The sequence below is a fragment of the Formica exsecta genome, unplaced genomic scaffold (genome assembly GCF_003651465.1).
Source record: "Formica exsecta isolate Colony F162 unplaced genomic scaffold, ASM365146v1 scaffold59, whole genome shotgun sequence".
NCBI classification, from domain to species: domain Eukaryota; kingdom Metazoa; phylum Arthropoda; class Insecta; order Hymenoptera; family Formicidae; genus Formica; species Formica exsecta.
The window spans coordinates 519126-531345 of NW_021853174.1; the positions used below are offsets into that span (position 1 = coordinate 519126).

General features: G+C 33.9%; 5 protein-coding genes across 12 annotated transcripts in view; 3 read left to right on the forward strand and 2 right to left on the reverse strand.

The window, feature by feature from the left end:
• LOC115242285 (GPI mannosyltransferase 1) overlaps positions 1–1172 on the reverse strand; it is a 7387-nt gene extending 6215 nt beyond the window's left edge. Inside the window, exon 1 of one of the 2 annotated variants that reach the window (XM_029818467.1) lies at positions 13–1172. In XM_029818467.1, the coding sequence (XP_029674327.1) occupies positions 13–689 (677 nt within the window). In that variant the 5' untranslated portion in view covers positions 690–1172. The other variant, XM_029818468.1, reaches the window with a different exon arrangement.
• Positions 1173–2052: 880 nt separating this feature from the next.
• LOC115242286 (dolichyl-phosphate beta-glucosyltransferase-like) lies at positions 2053–3816 on the forward strand. Its single transcript, XM_029818469.1, has 5 exons — positions 2053–2254; positions 2407–2581; positions 2660–2856; positions 2994–3102; positions 3268–3816. Exons 1-5 carry the CDS (start codon positions 2192–2194, stop codon positions 3708–3710), a joined length of 987 nt encoding a protein of 328 aa, XP_029674329.1. The 5' UTR covers positions 2053–2191; the 3' UTR covers positions 3711–3816.
• A 342-nt stretch (positions 3817–4158) lies between these two features.
• Positions 4159–7218, forward strand: LOC115242288 (programmed cell death protein 6). Of its 3 annotated transcripts, XM_029818473.1 has the most exons (5): positions 4159–4408; positions 4759–4865; positions 5185–5489; positions 5811–5891; positions 7010–7218. In XM_029818473.1, the coding sequence occupies exons 1-5, from the start codon at positions 4353–4355 to the stop codon at positions 7022–7024; spliced, it is 564 nt and encodes a 187-aa protein (XP_029674333.1). In that variant the 5' UTR covers positions 4159–4352; the 3' UTR covers positions 7025–7218. The 3 variants fall into 3 exon arrangements, with proteins under 3 accessions (XP_029674333.1, XP_029674331.1, XP_029674334.1); XM_029818471.1 differs by lacking the exon at positions 7010–7218 and having other exon boundaries at positions 4162–4408; positions 5811–6798; XM_029818474.1 differs by lacking the exon at positions 7010–7218 and having other exon boundaries at positions 4162–4408; positions 5221–5489; positions 5811–6798.
• LOC115242290 (MICOS complex subunit Mic10-like) lies at positions 6906–8106 on the reverse strand. Its single transcript, XM_029818476.1, has 3 exons — positions 7937–8106; positions 7807–7854; positions 6906–7123 (listed from the first exon to the last, which is right to left on the reverse strand). Exons 1-3 carry the CDS (start codon positions 8013–8015, stop codon positions 6993–6995), a joined length of 258 nt encoding a protein of 85 aa, XP_029674336.1. The 5' UTR covers positions 8016–8106; the 3' UTR covers positions 6906–6992.
• Positions 8107–10764: 2658 nt separating this feature from the next.
• LOC115242267 (casein kinase I) overlaps positions 10765–12220 on the forward strand; it is a 36418-nt gene continuing 34962 nt past the window's right edge. For all 5 annotated transcript variants that reach the window (XM_029818429.1, XM_029818426.1, XM_029818427.1 and 2 more), the window contains exon 1: positions 10765–11025. In XM_029818429.1, coding sequence (XP_029674289.1) covers positions 10791–11025 — 235 coding nt within the window. In that variant the 5' untranslated portion in view covers positions 10765–10790. The remainder of the gene's footprint in view (positions 11026–12220) is intronic.

The following is a 12220-nucleotide window of genomic DNA, read 5'->3' on the forward strand; positions in this document are numbered from 1 at the left end:
TCGTACAAAAATTTGAAGTCGTACAAATAATAGCCCGTGATTGTCAATGTAACAATTGAAAATGCGCAACTCAACATAAGTATCCATTGATTTTTGTTTGGCAGAAAACGATTATTTTTACATAAGGACAAGAACATGGGTAAACTAAACATCAATGGATATAATCTAAAATGCACGGATATCCCATGAAATAACCCGGCCAGTACAATTTTATCTCGCTGTAATAAATCTAATGTGATTATAACTAAAAAAACAGCCAACGAATCTGCGTTACCTCTCGTCGAGATCACCAATGTTAACGGATTGTAGAGCCACAAGAGCGCACAGAGATGTTTTAGAGTCTCATTACATTTCTGTCGAGTGAGGATGTTTTTAATCAAGATTGCTATCAATATATCTATTACGGAAAATAAAATCTTTCCAAAATCTTTGTGTAATATAATGTTTGGTGTCAAGAACCAAGCCAGAAACGGCGAATAACGATAAGTATGACGCTCGAACGGTGATCGTTGTTCTATTACATGCCTAGCGGCATCAGTAAATACCTTATAATCCACATCTGTGTACGGTACGGCGAAGTATTTGTCGTGAAAATTGGCATATAGTATCAAGATTAATCGTATAACGAACGCCAGTAGACAGTGTGACGTAAATGACGAGTTATTTATTTCATTGCGTATAATATTCATTCTCGTACAGCTAAAAGGTACGGCATTAAATCAAACTTGCAGATATTCATCGATTGAGCTTCAAGCTTGTTTATAATCTTCTATAACTGCCCGCGGCGGCTTTAACAAGACATTTCTTCAATTCGTTAAATTCCGCGTCGCAAGCGTTCTTTTCTAAGTTGGATTTCGCTAACACGCAAGATGCGTACCTTGACGCCGATTCTTGGCATCGAATCATCAGAGCTGGATATTGTCTCAATCTCTCCCTTGCTTTTTTTACTGACTCCATTCTTACACAAAAACAAATTTGTACAAATTTAAATTTTACGAGTAATTTTCATTTCTTGTACTGGTGGTTCGGCAATAAAAATATCATAAAGAGGTTTGCTGAAGAGTATACACATAGAAATTGTTACACTCGTCAAAATAAAAATATTTGGATGACGATACGCAAAACCTCTCTTTCCTAATGTTTGTCTTCTTATTTCGTTAGACATTGTCTATTTTAAAACTTTTCGCTAAAACAAAATTTAAAAATTAATTATTAACATATATTCTACAATTATTAAAATATAATTATATTTAATTTTTTCTCTCTAATTAAATAAATAAGCTGTACGTTTGATTAAAATATATATTGAACTTACATAATCAACAGTATTATGTTCATATCGTTTAGAAGTATCTATGCCATCACAAACAGCAGAGATAGATGAATGTTTCAGGCAACACTTTCTTATTTCTTCGATTATTTCTTGACAACGAGAAGGCTGATAGACGTTGTCTAAAATCAGAAAAATATATGTTCCTATAATAAATTTTGTAGTAAAATCCAAAGATGTATGTTTATTACATTATTATTTGAATTAAATAAATATTAACATAAACTATAATTTCTTATTTCATCTAACTTTCAGCATCTTTTTTTCCAAGAGAGAAATAAGGTTAGGAATATATAATATTTTTTTATATATACTCTCTCTTTAATAGATTAAATTGTACAAGCCTTTCAAGCACTTTTGCAGTTTGCATGCAAGTTGTTTGCAGGGATCGATAGTCGTCATACAGAACAATATAATTCTTCAAGTTCTTTTTAAAGAGCATGTAACATAATGCAATCTTATATAAGTTTCTCTCTCTCTCTCTTTCTTTCTATTGCGTTACTAAGCATGCGCGAGATTTGTTCCTTTATCTCCCAACACTGATTGTAAAAAGTACAACTAATAGCATTTTCGAATGAACAGGTTAATCAAAACCCGATCAATTAATCACTATATTTTACTATGAATTCAAGTCTTTCATTGATAGAGACGATGCGATGACGTCATTAATCGCTTTCAGAGGGATTAAACCTGCTACATTCGAAAACGCTATAAAACGAACAGACTCACATTTAGATGACGTATGACGTATGAACATATGCTACATGCTACCGGAACGAAAGGAAAATAGATATGCACGTTATTTTCGATATATTTTTTTATCTGTTACTCCGTAATTCTTAAATATTCTCCGGTATCAGAATGTTATCACTAGGCTGTCTGCTCTGTTACGGAATATCACTGGCTATATTTATTATAATTTTGGTATGTATTGAAATTATCTGTCTTATGTTTACACTTTTTTTTCAAACAATATGTTATTTTGCATATAATTTAAGAAGTAATTATATAATATTTTATAAAAATCATGAATACAGTGTTGTTTTTATAAAATATAATATAAATGTTTATTTTAGTTTTGTGTAACAATATATATAACAAGTGAACAGTATCCCAAAATTTGGAGGGATGAAAATGAAAAGTTCTTTTTCAACTATCAAACAGAGATGAGGGAAGCATTCCCTTCGTTACATGATCCTTGGAGTGTACATCTCAGTGTCATTATACCTGCTTACAATGAAGAGCAGAGATGTAAGATTTATTGCACATATATGTTATTTATATCTTACTTATATATTATATACATATAATTTTATTTGTATTTAATAGTGCCAGCAATGTTGGATGAATGTTTGGAATATTTAGAAAAACGTGCAGAATCTGAATTTACTTATGAAGTGATAGTAGTCAGTGATGGCAGCACAGACAAAACTGTGAATGTTGCACAGAATTATGCATCAAAATATAATACTCTGAGAGTGTTAAATCTTGTTAAAAATAGAGGGAAAGGTGGTGCTGTAAGACTGGTTAGTAAATTTGATAAACGAAATTAAATCTTAAATATAAAATATATATATTAAACTATTGACATTAAGCCTTTTGATCTAGTTAATACCTAATTTTATATTTTGATAAAATTTCAGAGTTTTTTATTTGATTTAAGGGTATGCTAAGTGCAAGAGGCAGCGCATTGTTATTTGCAGATGCAGATGGTGCTACCGAGTTCAGTGATCTAAAAAAATTAGATGAGAGTTTAATAAAGGTTTTAGGATGTAAGTTACAGCCAATATTTAAAAAAAGTTATGATTCTGCTATTATTATATTGTCTACAGATTATATATTTACATTTAAAAGTAATAATTCTATTACTCTTCTTATATACTTACAAATCTTAGAGAGAGAGAGAGAGATTATTAGTTGTAATAAATTTGTTTTAGTCGATTATACAAGCAAACCTGAAAAAACAGCATTATCGGACGCGATAATATGTGGATCAAGAGCGCATTTAGAAAAAGAAGAAACCGCAAAGCGATCTTACTTCCGATTATTCCTTATGCACGGATTCCATTTTTTAGTCTGGCTGTTGTGCGTAAAAGACATTAGAGATACGCAGTGCGGATTTAAACTTCTAACGAGAAAATCAGCGAGGACGATATTTGAAGCGTTACATGTCGAACGCTGGGCTTTTGACGTAGAAATGCTTTATATCGCACAGACTCTTAATATTCCTATAACTGAAATAGCAGTAAATTGGATCGAAATTGAAGGTTCCAAAATAATACCGTTTTGGAGTTGGTTGCAAATGGGCAGAGATTTACTTTTTATCTGGCTTAGATACAATATCGGCGCATGGAAGATAAATAAGCCCAAAACAAACTAATATTAAATATTACATAAAAAGTTTGTGGAGGAATCCTTATTTCCATTGATCTTTCCTAATCTTTTTTGTAAAAATGTTTTTATATAATAAAATATATTATTATAGTATATGGAATATTATATATAATGTTTCTATATAATATGTGTACTATAATATGACAACAGATATATATATATATTTTCTTTAAATACAGAATAAAATAACTAAAAATTAAACTATTTAAAAAAATATTAAAAACAAATTTATAAGATATTAGACTACCAAAATTAAATTTAGGTATGAATTTACTTTCAAATTGCATATTGATATTGAGGAAATTTTATATATCAACGTATTTTTAAAAAGACGCACAATAGTGATGCTTGTGTACGATTCCACATTTTTTGACGTCACAGTCAACCGCCCAATGACAGGCCTTGCGCAATCAACGTATCAGGCAAGCCATACGTCGTACATAAAGTGACGTGTGACGTGTCGAATAACAATCACGCTTTCGGGAAATTTCGGCTTGTCAGAGTGATTACGTTTAGTGGCGATTGTCAATAATTATCTGCGCTTCTAACGTAATATCACGCAAGATATATTGCCACTGTTTGATTTTGCTATTATATTTCTTGCTGCTTTTCCACGAGGGGCAGAAAAATGTCTTTCGTTTCGCCCATGCCCAGCCAGGAATTTCTTTGGAGCGTATTCCAAAGGTAATTTCTTTGCTTTATAAATTAATCATTAATCGATATAAAACGTATTATTTCTTTAGAAATCGTGAATGCTTGCTATTTCCTGCCATAACAAGCTATTGTTTCCAAATTCTTTATTAGTTTTTAACCTATACATATTTTACAGTTAATTACTGTAATAAACGAATGTGTTTTATATTCAGCAAAATTTTTTTCCCCTGTTTTGAATCCCATTTTTCATTTTAACATTGTTCTATATATCAATAAAATTATAAAATAAAGATTAAGATAATGAAAATATTAATTGTGATAATGTTGTTTTGTGATATTTAATTTTGGATAATTAAAGAGATAATGTCTTGGTCTTCCAGGGTGGATAAAGACAGATCTGGTTCAATTACTGCAGATGAATTACAACAAGCTCTCTCAAATGGTACATGGACACCATTTAATCCAGAAACTGTTCGTCTAATGATTGGTAAGATAAATATTTTCATACAATATTTTCAAATGACCATGTAAATTTGATTTATATTTTATTATATTTGCAATTTTCTTCTAATTGCTTGTTGAAATTTTTGCATGTAAATTACTCTGTAGTGTTAAATTAAAAGTTTAATATCTATCACTTAGTGCTAGAACAACTAGTATCCAATATTGGATATAAATTCCTTTTAAATTATAATCTATAGTGCATATTTTTTATTTATTCTTATGAGATAGTATTGCATTATAATATTAATTTGCATGGTCTTTTGGGATTGCTATCATTTTGTTCTTTAACTTTGTTGGCACAGGTATGTTTGACACTGACAAAATCGATCCTGCTACAGGTATGTTCGATAAAAACCAAACTGGTACTGTGAGTTTTGAAGAATTTGGAGCATTGTGGAAATATGTTACTGATTGGGAGAATTGTTTTCGATCATTTGATCGCGATAACAGTGGTAACATTGACCGCAACGAATTGAAGACTGCTCTGACAAACTTTGGATACCGACTATCAGATCAAATAATTGACACACTTATAAGAAAGTATGATCGGGCAGGTCGCGGAACAATATACTTTGACGACTTTATACAGTGCTGCATAGTACTATATGTAAGTATACACATAACGATCTAAATTATCCCATTAGACATTATGTCATTTGACCTTGTCTAGAAGTATATATCTATTGATTTTCTATGTAAAAATTTTAATTTATATAAAAATAATTGATTACGATCACTATGAATTAAATGTGTGTTTAAATGACTTATTGATTCTAAATTATAGAATTGAATAATGTTGATTGAGTAGCTGATTTTTTTAGTCTTACATGTTTGATTGCATTTTTAAATATCCTTGATTACCAACTTTTGAAATATTTGCGAAATTCTTATGCAATAATATAATAACCATATTTTTTTCTATTTTTAGACTTTGACATCCGCTTTTAGACGATTAGACACAGATCTGGATGGTGTTATAACAATCCACTACGAACAATTTTTGGGCATGGTATTTAATCTTAAGATATAAACATCATATATTATTTCTTTCATGCCTGCTTTTGATCGAGCATATTAATATTTAAAGCCTAAAGGTATACTAAGATGCCAAATAAAGACAAAAATTTCGCTCTGCTATATATGTGAAAAACTATCAGAATCTCCAAAATTAAAACTTATTTACACATTTATCTCTTTACATACATTATTAATAAAATTTGTTCAAATGAAAGATTTTATTACAAATTAAAATATAATTTTTTGTATTTAATAATATATAAATTATGTATAATACATACATATCACAGATTATTATAATGGTTCACAGAAATTATTTGTATGTTTGCGCTACTGATATAAATTATAGCTTCATGTATGACATTCCTGTTTTTTATGATACATTATATTATGCATCTTTTTCTTTTAAGAAATTATACAAATACAATAAATGGCCAAAACCAATTTTGGAAATTCTGAAATTGTATGAAAATGTTGATATTAATTGATACATGTCGCAGAATATGACTGGTTAATATTATAAATGTTTGAAAGACATAAATTAGAGTTTGAATGTATATACGAACTCTATATATATACACACACAATTCCTACTTTATATATGTAACTGCATATATACACTTCCAGCATTACTGTTACACATAAATTATAGTAATTAATGAAAGAGTTTACATACATAAGTGTGCGTTTTAATAATTTTAAGCAACAATAAGAAAAATAAAAAAATATAAATCTTGTATTTTTTTAAAATAATATTATTACAATTGTTATATATTTATGCGTAATAATATTTATCGATATGTACAATAATTATAGTTATGTATTTTTCTATCTCATTATTATTACATTGAACAATTATAATGAACGCACCATAGAAGAAATATATTTCTTTTACTAAACAATTTTCTTGTCTATTGTGTAAGGTAAGGCGAGAAATAGTGATATGAGAGATTGAAATATAAAATAAATTTCACCTAGAATAAAGATTAAAGATATAAAGAGTAGATTAATACAGCACAGTTATTGGATTTATTGATATACTTTTATTTTAATAATAACTTTGATTTTATTTTTACACAATAGATCCTAATAATTATTTCTTTCCTTCAGATTTACAGCTCCTAGATGTCTGTTGATGTATCGATGCATTTATATCTCCTTCACAATTGGAATATGCCATGCCTAATCCAAAGCCAGCACCAGTTATAATGGGCCATCTCCTTCCTATAAAAAGAGAATTCAATATTTTTATATACTTTACTATATATATTTTATATATATATTTTACTATGAAATAATTAAAGAGAGCAATTTGACATGATAATGTGCAATTCCTCCTTTTTTTTTTTGTTTTGGTTGATTAAATCTAAACATGTACTTATGTCCAAATATTATGCTATTATCTATCAAATTGCTATAATGTATCAAAATTTGCAAAAACAAGTAAGATGAAAGATGAAAATTATAAAAAATATTCTGTGAAAACTATTAAAAACAAAAGAATTTATATAAGTTTATTCAAAGTTAAGAAAAAAGATTATATATATTATTTTTTAACGTTATATATAAAATTGCAATTTATATTGTACAATTCATTATAAACTTGTTTCACAGACTATTAAACTAAATTTTGAAAGAAAAAGCAAAATATATTAAATGTATATGTAATACATATGTACAATATCATAATACTATAAGTATGTATTTTGTAGCTGAATTTTTTGAGTTTTTTGTTCTCCAACTTCTAAATAAATATCTATCTCATTTTTAGTGTAAACTAGTGCAAGAAAATTAACTACAAAGACAAACTTATTAATTCTAATTTCGAGATGAGACAGAGTTATAATAATAACTGTAGTTACATCACAAGAGCGATACAATGATACGTATCCATAAAGTGGTCTTACTTTTGAAGAAAAATAGAGAAAACACTCCGCCAAGGACTATTCCACCGCCTGAAAAAAAAAAAGCAAATCCGTGAGTAACGTTGCAAAAAAATATACGTCTCATCGCGAATATTTCAGAAATGTTAATTACCTAATTTAAGAATGGCATCCGTAAAACAACGGTCCCACTTTCGTCCGATCTCGTCCTCGGCCCACACGGCGCCGGCCATTTTTCGTGCTAGAAAAGCCGTTCCTGTTACGTCACACGCCAGACTCACGACATCTAATCTGTCATATCGATCTTCAGTCTTCGCGTTTCTCCGCTTCTTTTATACATACAGTCACAAAACATATATAAGAATTACGAAATAATAACTAAATATAAACATCGAAAATTCAGTTCTTTGTATGTAAAAGGAAATTTTCATCCGAATAAGTATACTTTTGTAAAGCGCGCTTGTTCTGGCACGCTTGCCAATCTAAATTAAAATTCAGAATGCAGTCACATACATTGCGCATGCGCGTCATAAGCTTTATACGATTGGTCATTTTCTGCGAGTGAAAATCAGACAAAGTAGAGAGAGTAAACTCTATTATCTCTCCGAGTCTTAAAAATTTCTGGTTTTATTCAATGAACGTCATATAAATGTTTTCTTCGTTTAATTTTAATTTTTTGTAGCATGAGCTGAGTCTCGAAGCCGGCAATCTCGGGCTGGATATCGGACAGAAAGATTTTTCCTAATCTCACCTCACGCAACGAACCACGTAACTGCTTTGTCAGATCCGTACTTGGAAATGCAAGGTATAGTGTTTTTTGGACAAATATAAATTTTTAATGAATTTTTTAACCATTTATATCAATAAAATATAGAAATGAGAGGAGGAAAGAGAAGAGAGTATTTATTATATTAAAAAAGTAAACTTTATTTATCATGTATGCTTATAACTTTAATCCAATATATTTGTTAGAATATTCAATAAAATTTTCTGCAATTTGCAACAAATAAAAATCAGACTTCAAACATTAGTAAAATCCGTTACAATTATCTGTAAATTGTATTATTCAATTAACGGAGAGATCTTTGTATAATTTGTTTTTCATATTCTTTACATTCCTCCAAATGATGGGCCTGACGATACCACTTAAACGGTAAGTCACGTACATAGACATATATATCTAGACCGAGTGTTGAGGAGTGGGAGCCGAGGTGCACGTAGAAAAGGACATACTCCTTAAATAAAGGCAAACGCTCGGTCTAGATATACTATGTCTATGACTATGTCTATGGTCACGTATAACCACTCGAGGTTATATAGTTACTGCGCATGCGCGCAAAAATCCCTCCGTCCTACATCACTGACTGGAGAGGACGTCGTCGCGGTTGACAGGCCTGCCGGTGTCCGTAGCAACTTAACTCACTCATGTCCCGTCGTGCGTGAGGGGCAGGTTCGCTGGCCCGTTGTCCGCGAGGAATTTGATCGCGGGTGAGACGAATTTACGGTAATTTGTGCGGTGCGAGATTCGTGTAACGCGAAAATATCGCTGCAGCAACCGTGTCCGCCGTGTATGCGAGTAAATGGGAATACGGAACAGGCCAACGGAGGAATAAGAGAGAAAGAGAGAGAGAGTGTGTGTGTGTGTGAAAGAGAGAGCGCGAAGCAGCACGTTTGTCAGTTCGGCGTGCCGTCGTGTCGTGGCGGCAGTGAGATATATATATATATATATATATATATATATATAAAGAGAGAGAAAGAAAGTATATCAAATTGGGTGATACCATTGATACGGCGAGCAGGAGAAAAGGAAAAAAAGGATATATACGCGCGTAGGTGGACGGAATACGTGCGATCCTAGGGAATCTCGGCGCTACGCCGTTGCCTGTCCGCGGACGGGTGTCTATGAACGCGCTCCCCCGAGTGGAGTGAAGTCGCGTCAAGTCGCGTCGAGTGAATCGAGTCGAGGAGAAGAGAGAGAGAGAGAGAGAGAGAGAGAGAGAGAGAGAGACAGAGTGAGGAGCGCGAATCGCGGAGGTGGATCTCGATCGCGCGCGGGCACACGCTCGCTCGCGTAGATCTCGATTAATGGAGATGCCGAGGATCGCGGGACGCGCCAGCAACAACATCGCCAGCATCACCGGCATCAGCGGGAGCGACGACAGCAGCAAGACAGAAGCCTTGCGCAGGAAGAACGGCCGCCACGGTAATGCCGTGCTGCGTCGCGTCGTCAGAGCGTGAGCCGCGCGATTCCTCGAGTCGTCGTTCGTCGTTCCGGCATCCCGGCGACGATCGCCGGGCACGAGAGGCGGGTCGAAATTGCTATGGGCTCGTCCGGATCGACGACGTTGCTGTTCGACGCCGCATCGAGTCTCGTACTTGGATTCCTTCCGCTCCCGTGACGATCGTCGACCAGGCCCCGCCAGATCAAGTGAACCTGGGAGAAGTTGCATCCCGGAAGAGATACGCTTCCTCGAATACGCGTCGCACCCTGTCGTGTTCCTCTAGGGTGTAAACATTAGTTCGGAGAGGTTAGACTGGCACGGAGAATTGATTGTTCCCTCGGAGGTGGCATCGTCCGTCGAACCCTGACAGTCAACCAGCCCCCTCGGCACGCTCTCCCCCTCCTCACCACGTCGCCGCCCGCGCGTCGCCTTCCCTTCCGCGCGCCCTATACACCTAGTATACACCGCGCCCGCGCGTGCCCTTTTCCGCTTGCGGAAACTGCGACGAGTGTCGTGCCGTGTTCCGTTCTTATTCTATCGTGTCGCGGTGACCGCGGCTTCCCGGGGGCATACGAGATATGCCCTGCACGAGGATCGATCCCCGTCACTGATCGAGAAACTAACATCGTCGTCGTCGTCGTCGTCGTCGTCGTCGAGAAGCGAGTGTGGTGAAAAATCCGTGCGACTGCAGCTGTGTTGATCGTCCAAGTTTATTCCGATCGTGCGTCGTGGGATTTATTTTTGTAAATATCCGCCGCAACCGTGGATAACAACGGCCGATACGAGATGCAGAAACGAGACGGCAGGGACAACCGCGGCGACAAGGAGCTCGGGGCTCGCAACTCTGAGCGCGAGCAGGAGGTCGCCAAGCGGACCTCCAGGGGCAGCGGTAATGCCGCCCGGTCCAACGTGCACTCGTCCCGGCACAGCGTCACCTCGTCGTCCGGCGTGCTCATGGTCGGCCCCAACTTCCGGGTCGGCAAGAAAATCGGCTGTGGAAACTTCGGGGAGCTTCGTCTCGGTGAGTTAATCTCCCTCCTTCCTCTCCAATCGGTCATTTTCCAAGAATTGAAAAAGAACGGTTATATATCGCGAAACCTCCTTATCTTACGAGGAACGGTAATTAGTATATACAGTTTTTTTGTTCCATTATCGCTTCTATCGCGACAGAAACAAAAGAATATTTTTTTTACAGGTAGATAAAAAGTGTTTCATAATTCGCGACCTCGATTTTAATGAGCGGACTCTCTGAATTTTCGGAGTCTATTTTTCCTTACTGTTAGCAATAATTAACGAGGATAAATAACTAGAGCTTTATCTGAATTATAAACATGATAGGAAAAAAAAAAAGATTTTACACAGGGATATAAAATCATATTTTTTAATTAATCTTTAAAATTAATTTATTTTTTGACAGAATCTTAATTTGAATCTTATGTTGTGACGAGAATATCTAAAAAATTGCGATAAGTGACCTTTCTCTCTCTCTCTCTCTCTCTCTCTCGATATATTTGCATTGAGGAAAAATTTACTTTGAACTTGTCAAAGAGAATATGTCATTGTTGTCAAATTAAGATTACGAATTATGAGACACTCTGTATGATGAAAATCCATTTTTGAGAATAATTTTGGAAATCAATTTCTTTGCAAAATGATCGATTCGATCAACCCTGCAATATGTTGTCATATAATTCACAATTACGTCACTTTCGTTGAATCTTTCTTCTTGGAACTCTTCCAGTGTCCTTTTTACATCTTTATTTCTTAAGTTAATTACTCTTTTATATTAAGATAGACACCGCAATAGGATCATCGCGAAATTAAATGTACGAGTGAAAATGAGAGATAGATTTGCCGTTCAAGAAACTATTAAATATGAATATACATTCTAGACTAGATTTATCTATTATGAACACATATGATATGTGAAAAAAAAAGAACAATTTCGAATAACAAATTTATAAAACTTTGAAAAGGAAATTGATATCCCGAGAAAGAAGATTTCAAAGTGACGTCAGGAGTGAAAAAAATGTTCCATGTATTTTTTTTTCATTTTTCGTCAATTAAAAAGCGAACGAAACTTAGACTTATTCATTCGGTGTTTAATGTTTTTCATGACGCATCGAATTATGAGTAATGTTTACCATATTAGTGCAATCTGTTTTCGTAATAGCACAGTGTGTGAAATTAGGAATTATATATAATATAATTATATA

Bases quoted from the DNA above. Each gene is read 5' to 3' on its own strand.
- LOC115242286 (XM_029818469.1), top strand. From the start codon at position 2,192: ATGTTATCACTAGGCTGTCTGCTCTGTTACGGAATATCACTGGCTATA. The intron at 2,255-2,406 runs GTATGTATTGAA...TGTTTATTTTAG, and splicing joins CTATATTTATTATAATTTTG to TTTTGTGTAACAATATATAT. The intron at 2,582-2,659 runs GTAAGATTTATT...TGTATTTAATAG, and splicing joins TTACAATGAAGAGCAGAGAT to TGCCAGCAATGTTGGATGAA.
- LOC115242288 (XM_029818471.1), top strand. From the start codon at position 4,353: ATGTCTTTCGTTTCGCCCATGCCCAGCCAGGAATTTCTTTGGAGCGTA. The intron at 4,409-4,758 runs GTAATTTCTTTG...TTGGTCTTCCAG, and splicing joins CTTTGGAGCGTATTCCAAAG to GGTGGATAAAGACAGATCTG. The intron at 5,490-5,810 runs GTAAGTATACAC...TTCTATTTTTAG, and splicing joins AGTGCTGCATAGTACTATAT to ACTTTGACATCCGCTTTTAG.
- LOC115242290 (XM_029818476.1), bottom strand. From the start codon at position 8,015: ATGGCCGGCGCCGTGTGGGCCGAGGACGAGATCGGACGAAAGTGGGAC. The intron at 7,855-7,936 runs GTAATTAACATT...TTTTTTTTTCAG, and splicing joins GGATGCCATTCTTAAATTAG to GCGGTGGAATAGTCCTTGGC. The intron at 7,124-7,806 runs GTAAGACCACTT...CTCTTTTTATAG, and splicing joins TTCTCTATTTTTCTTCAAAA to GAAGGAGATGGCCCATTATA.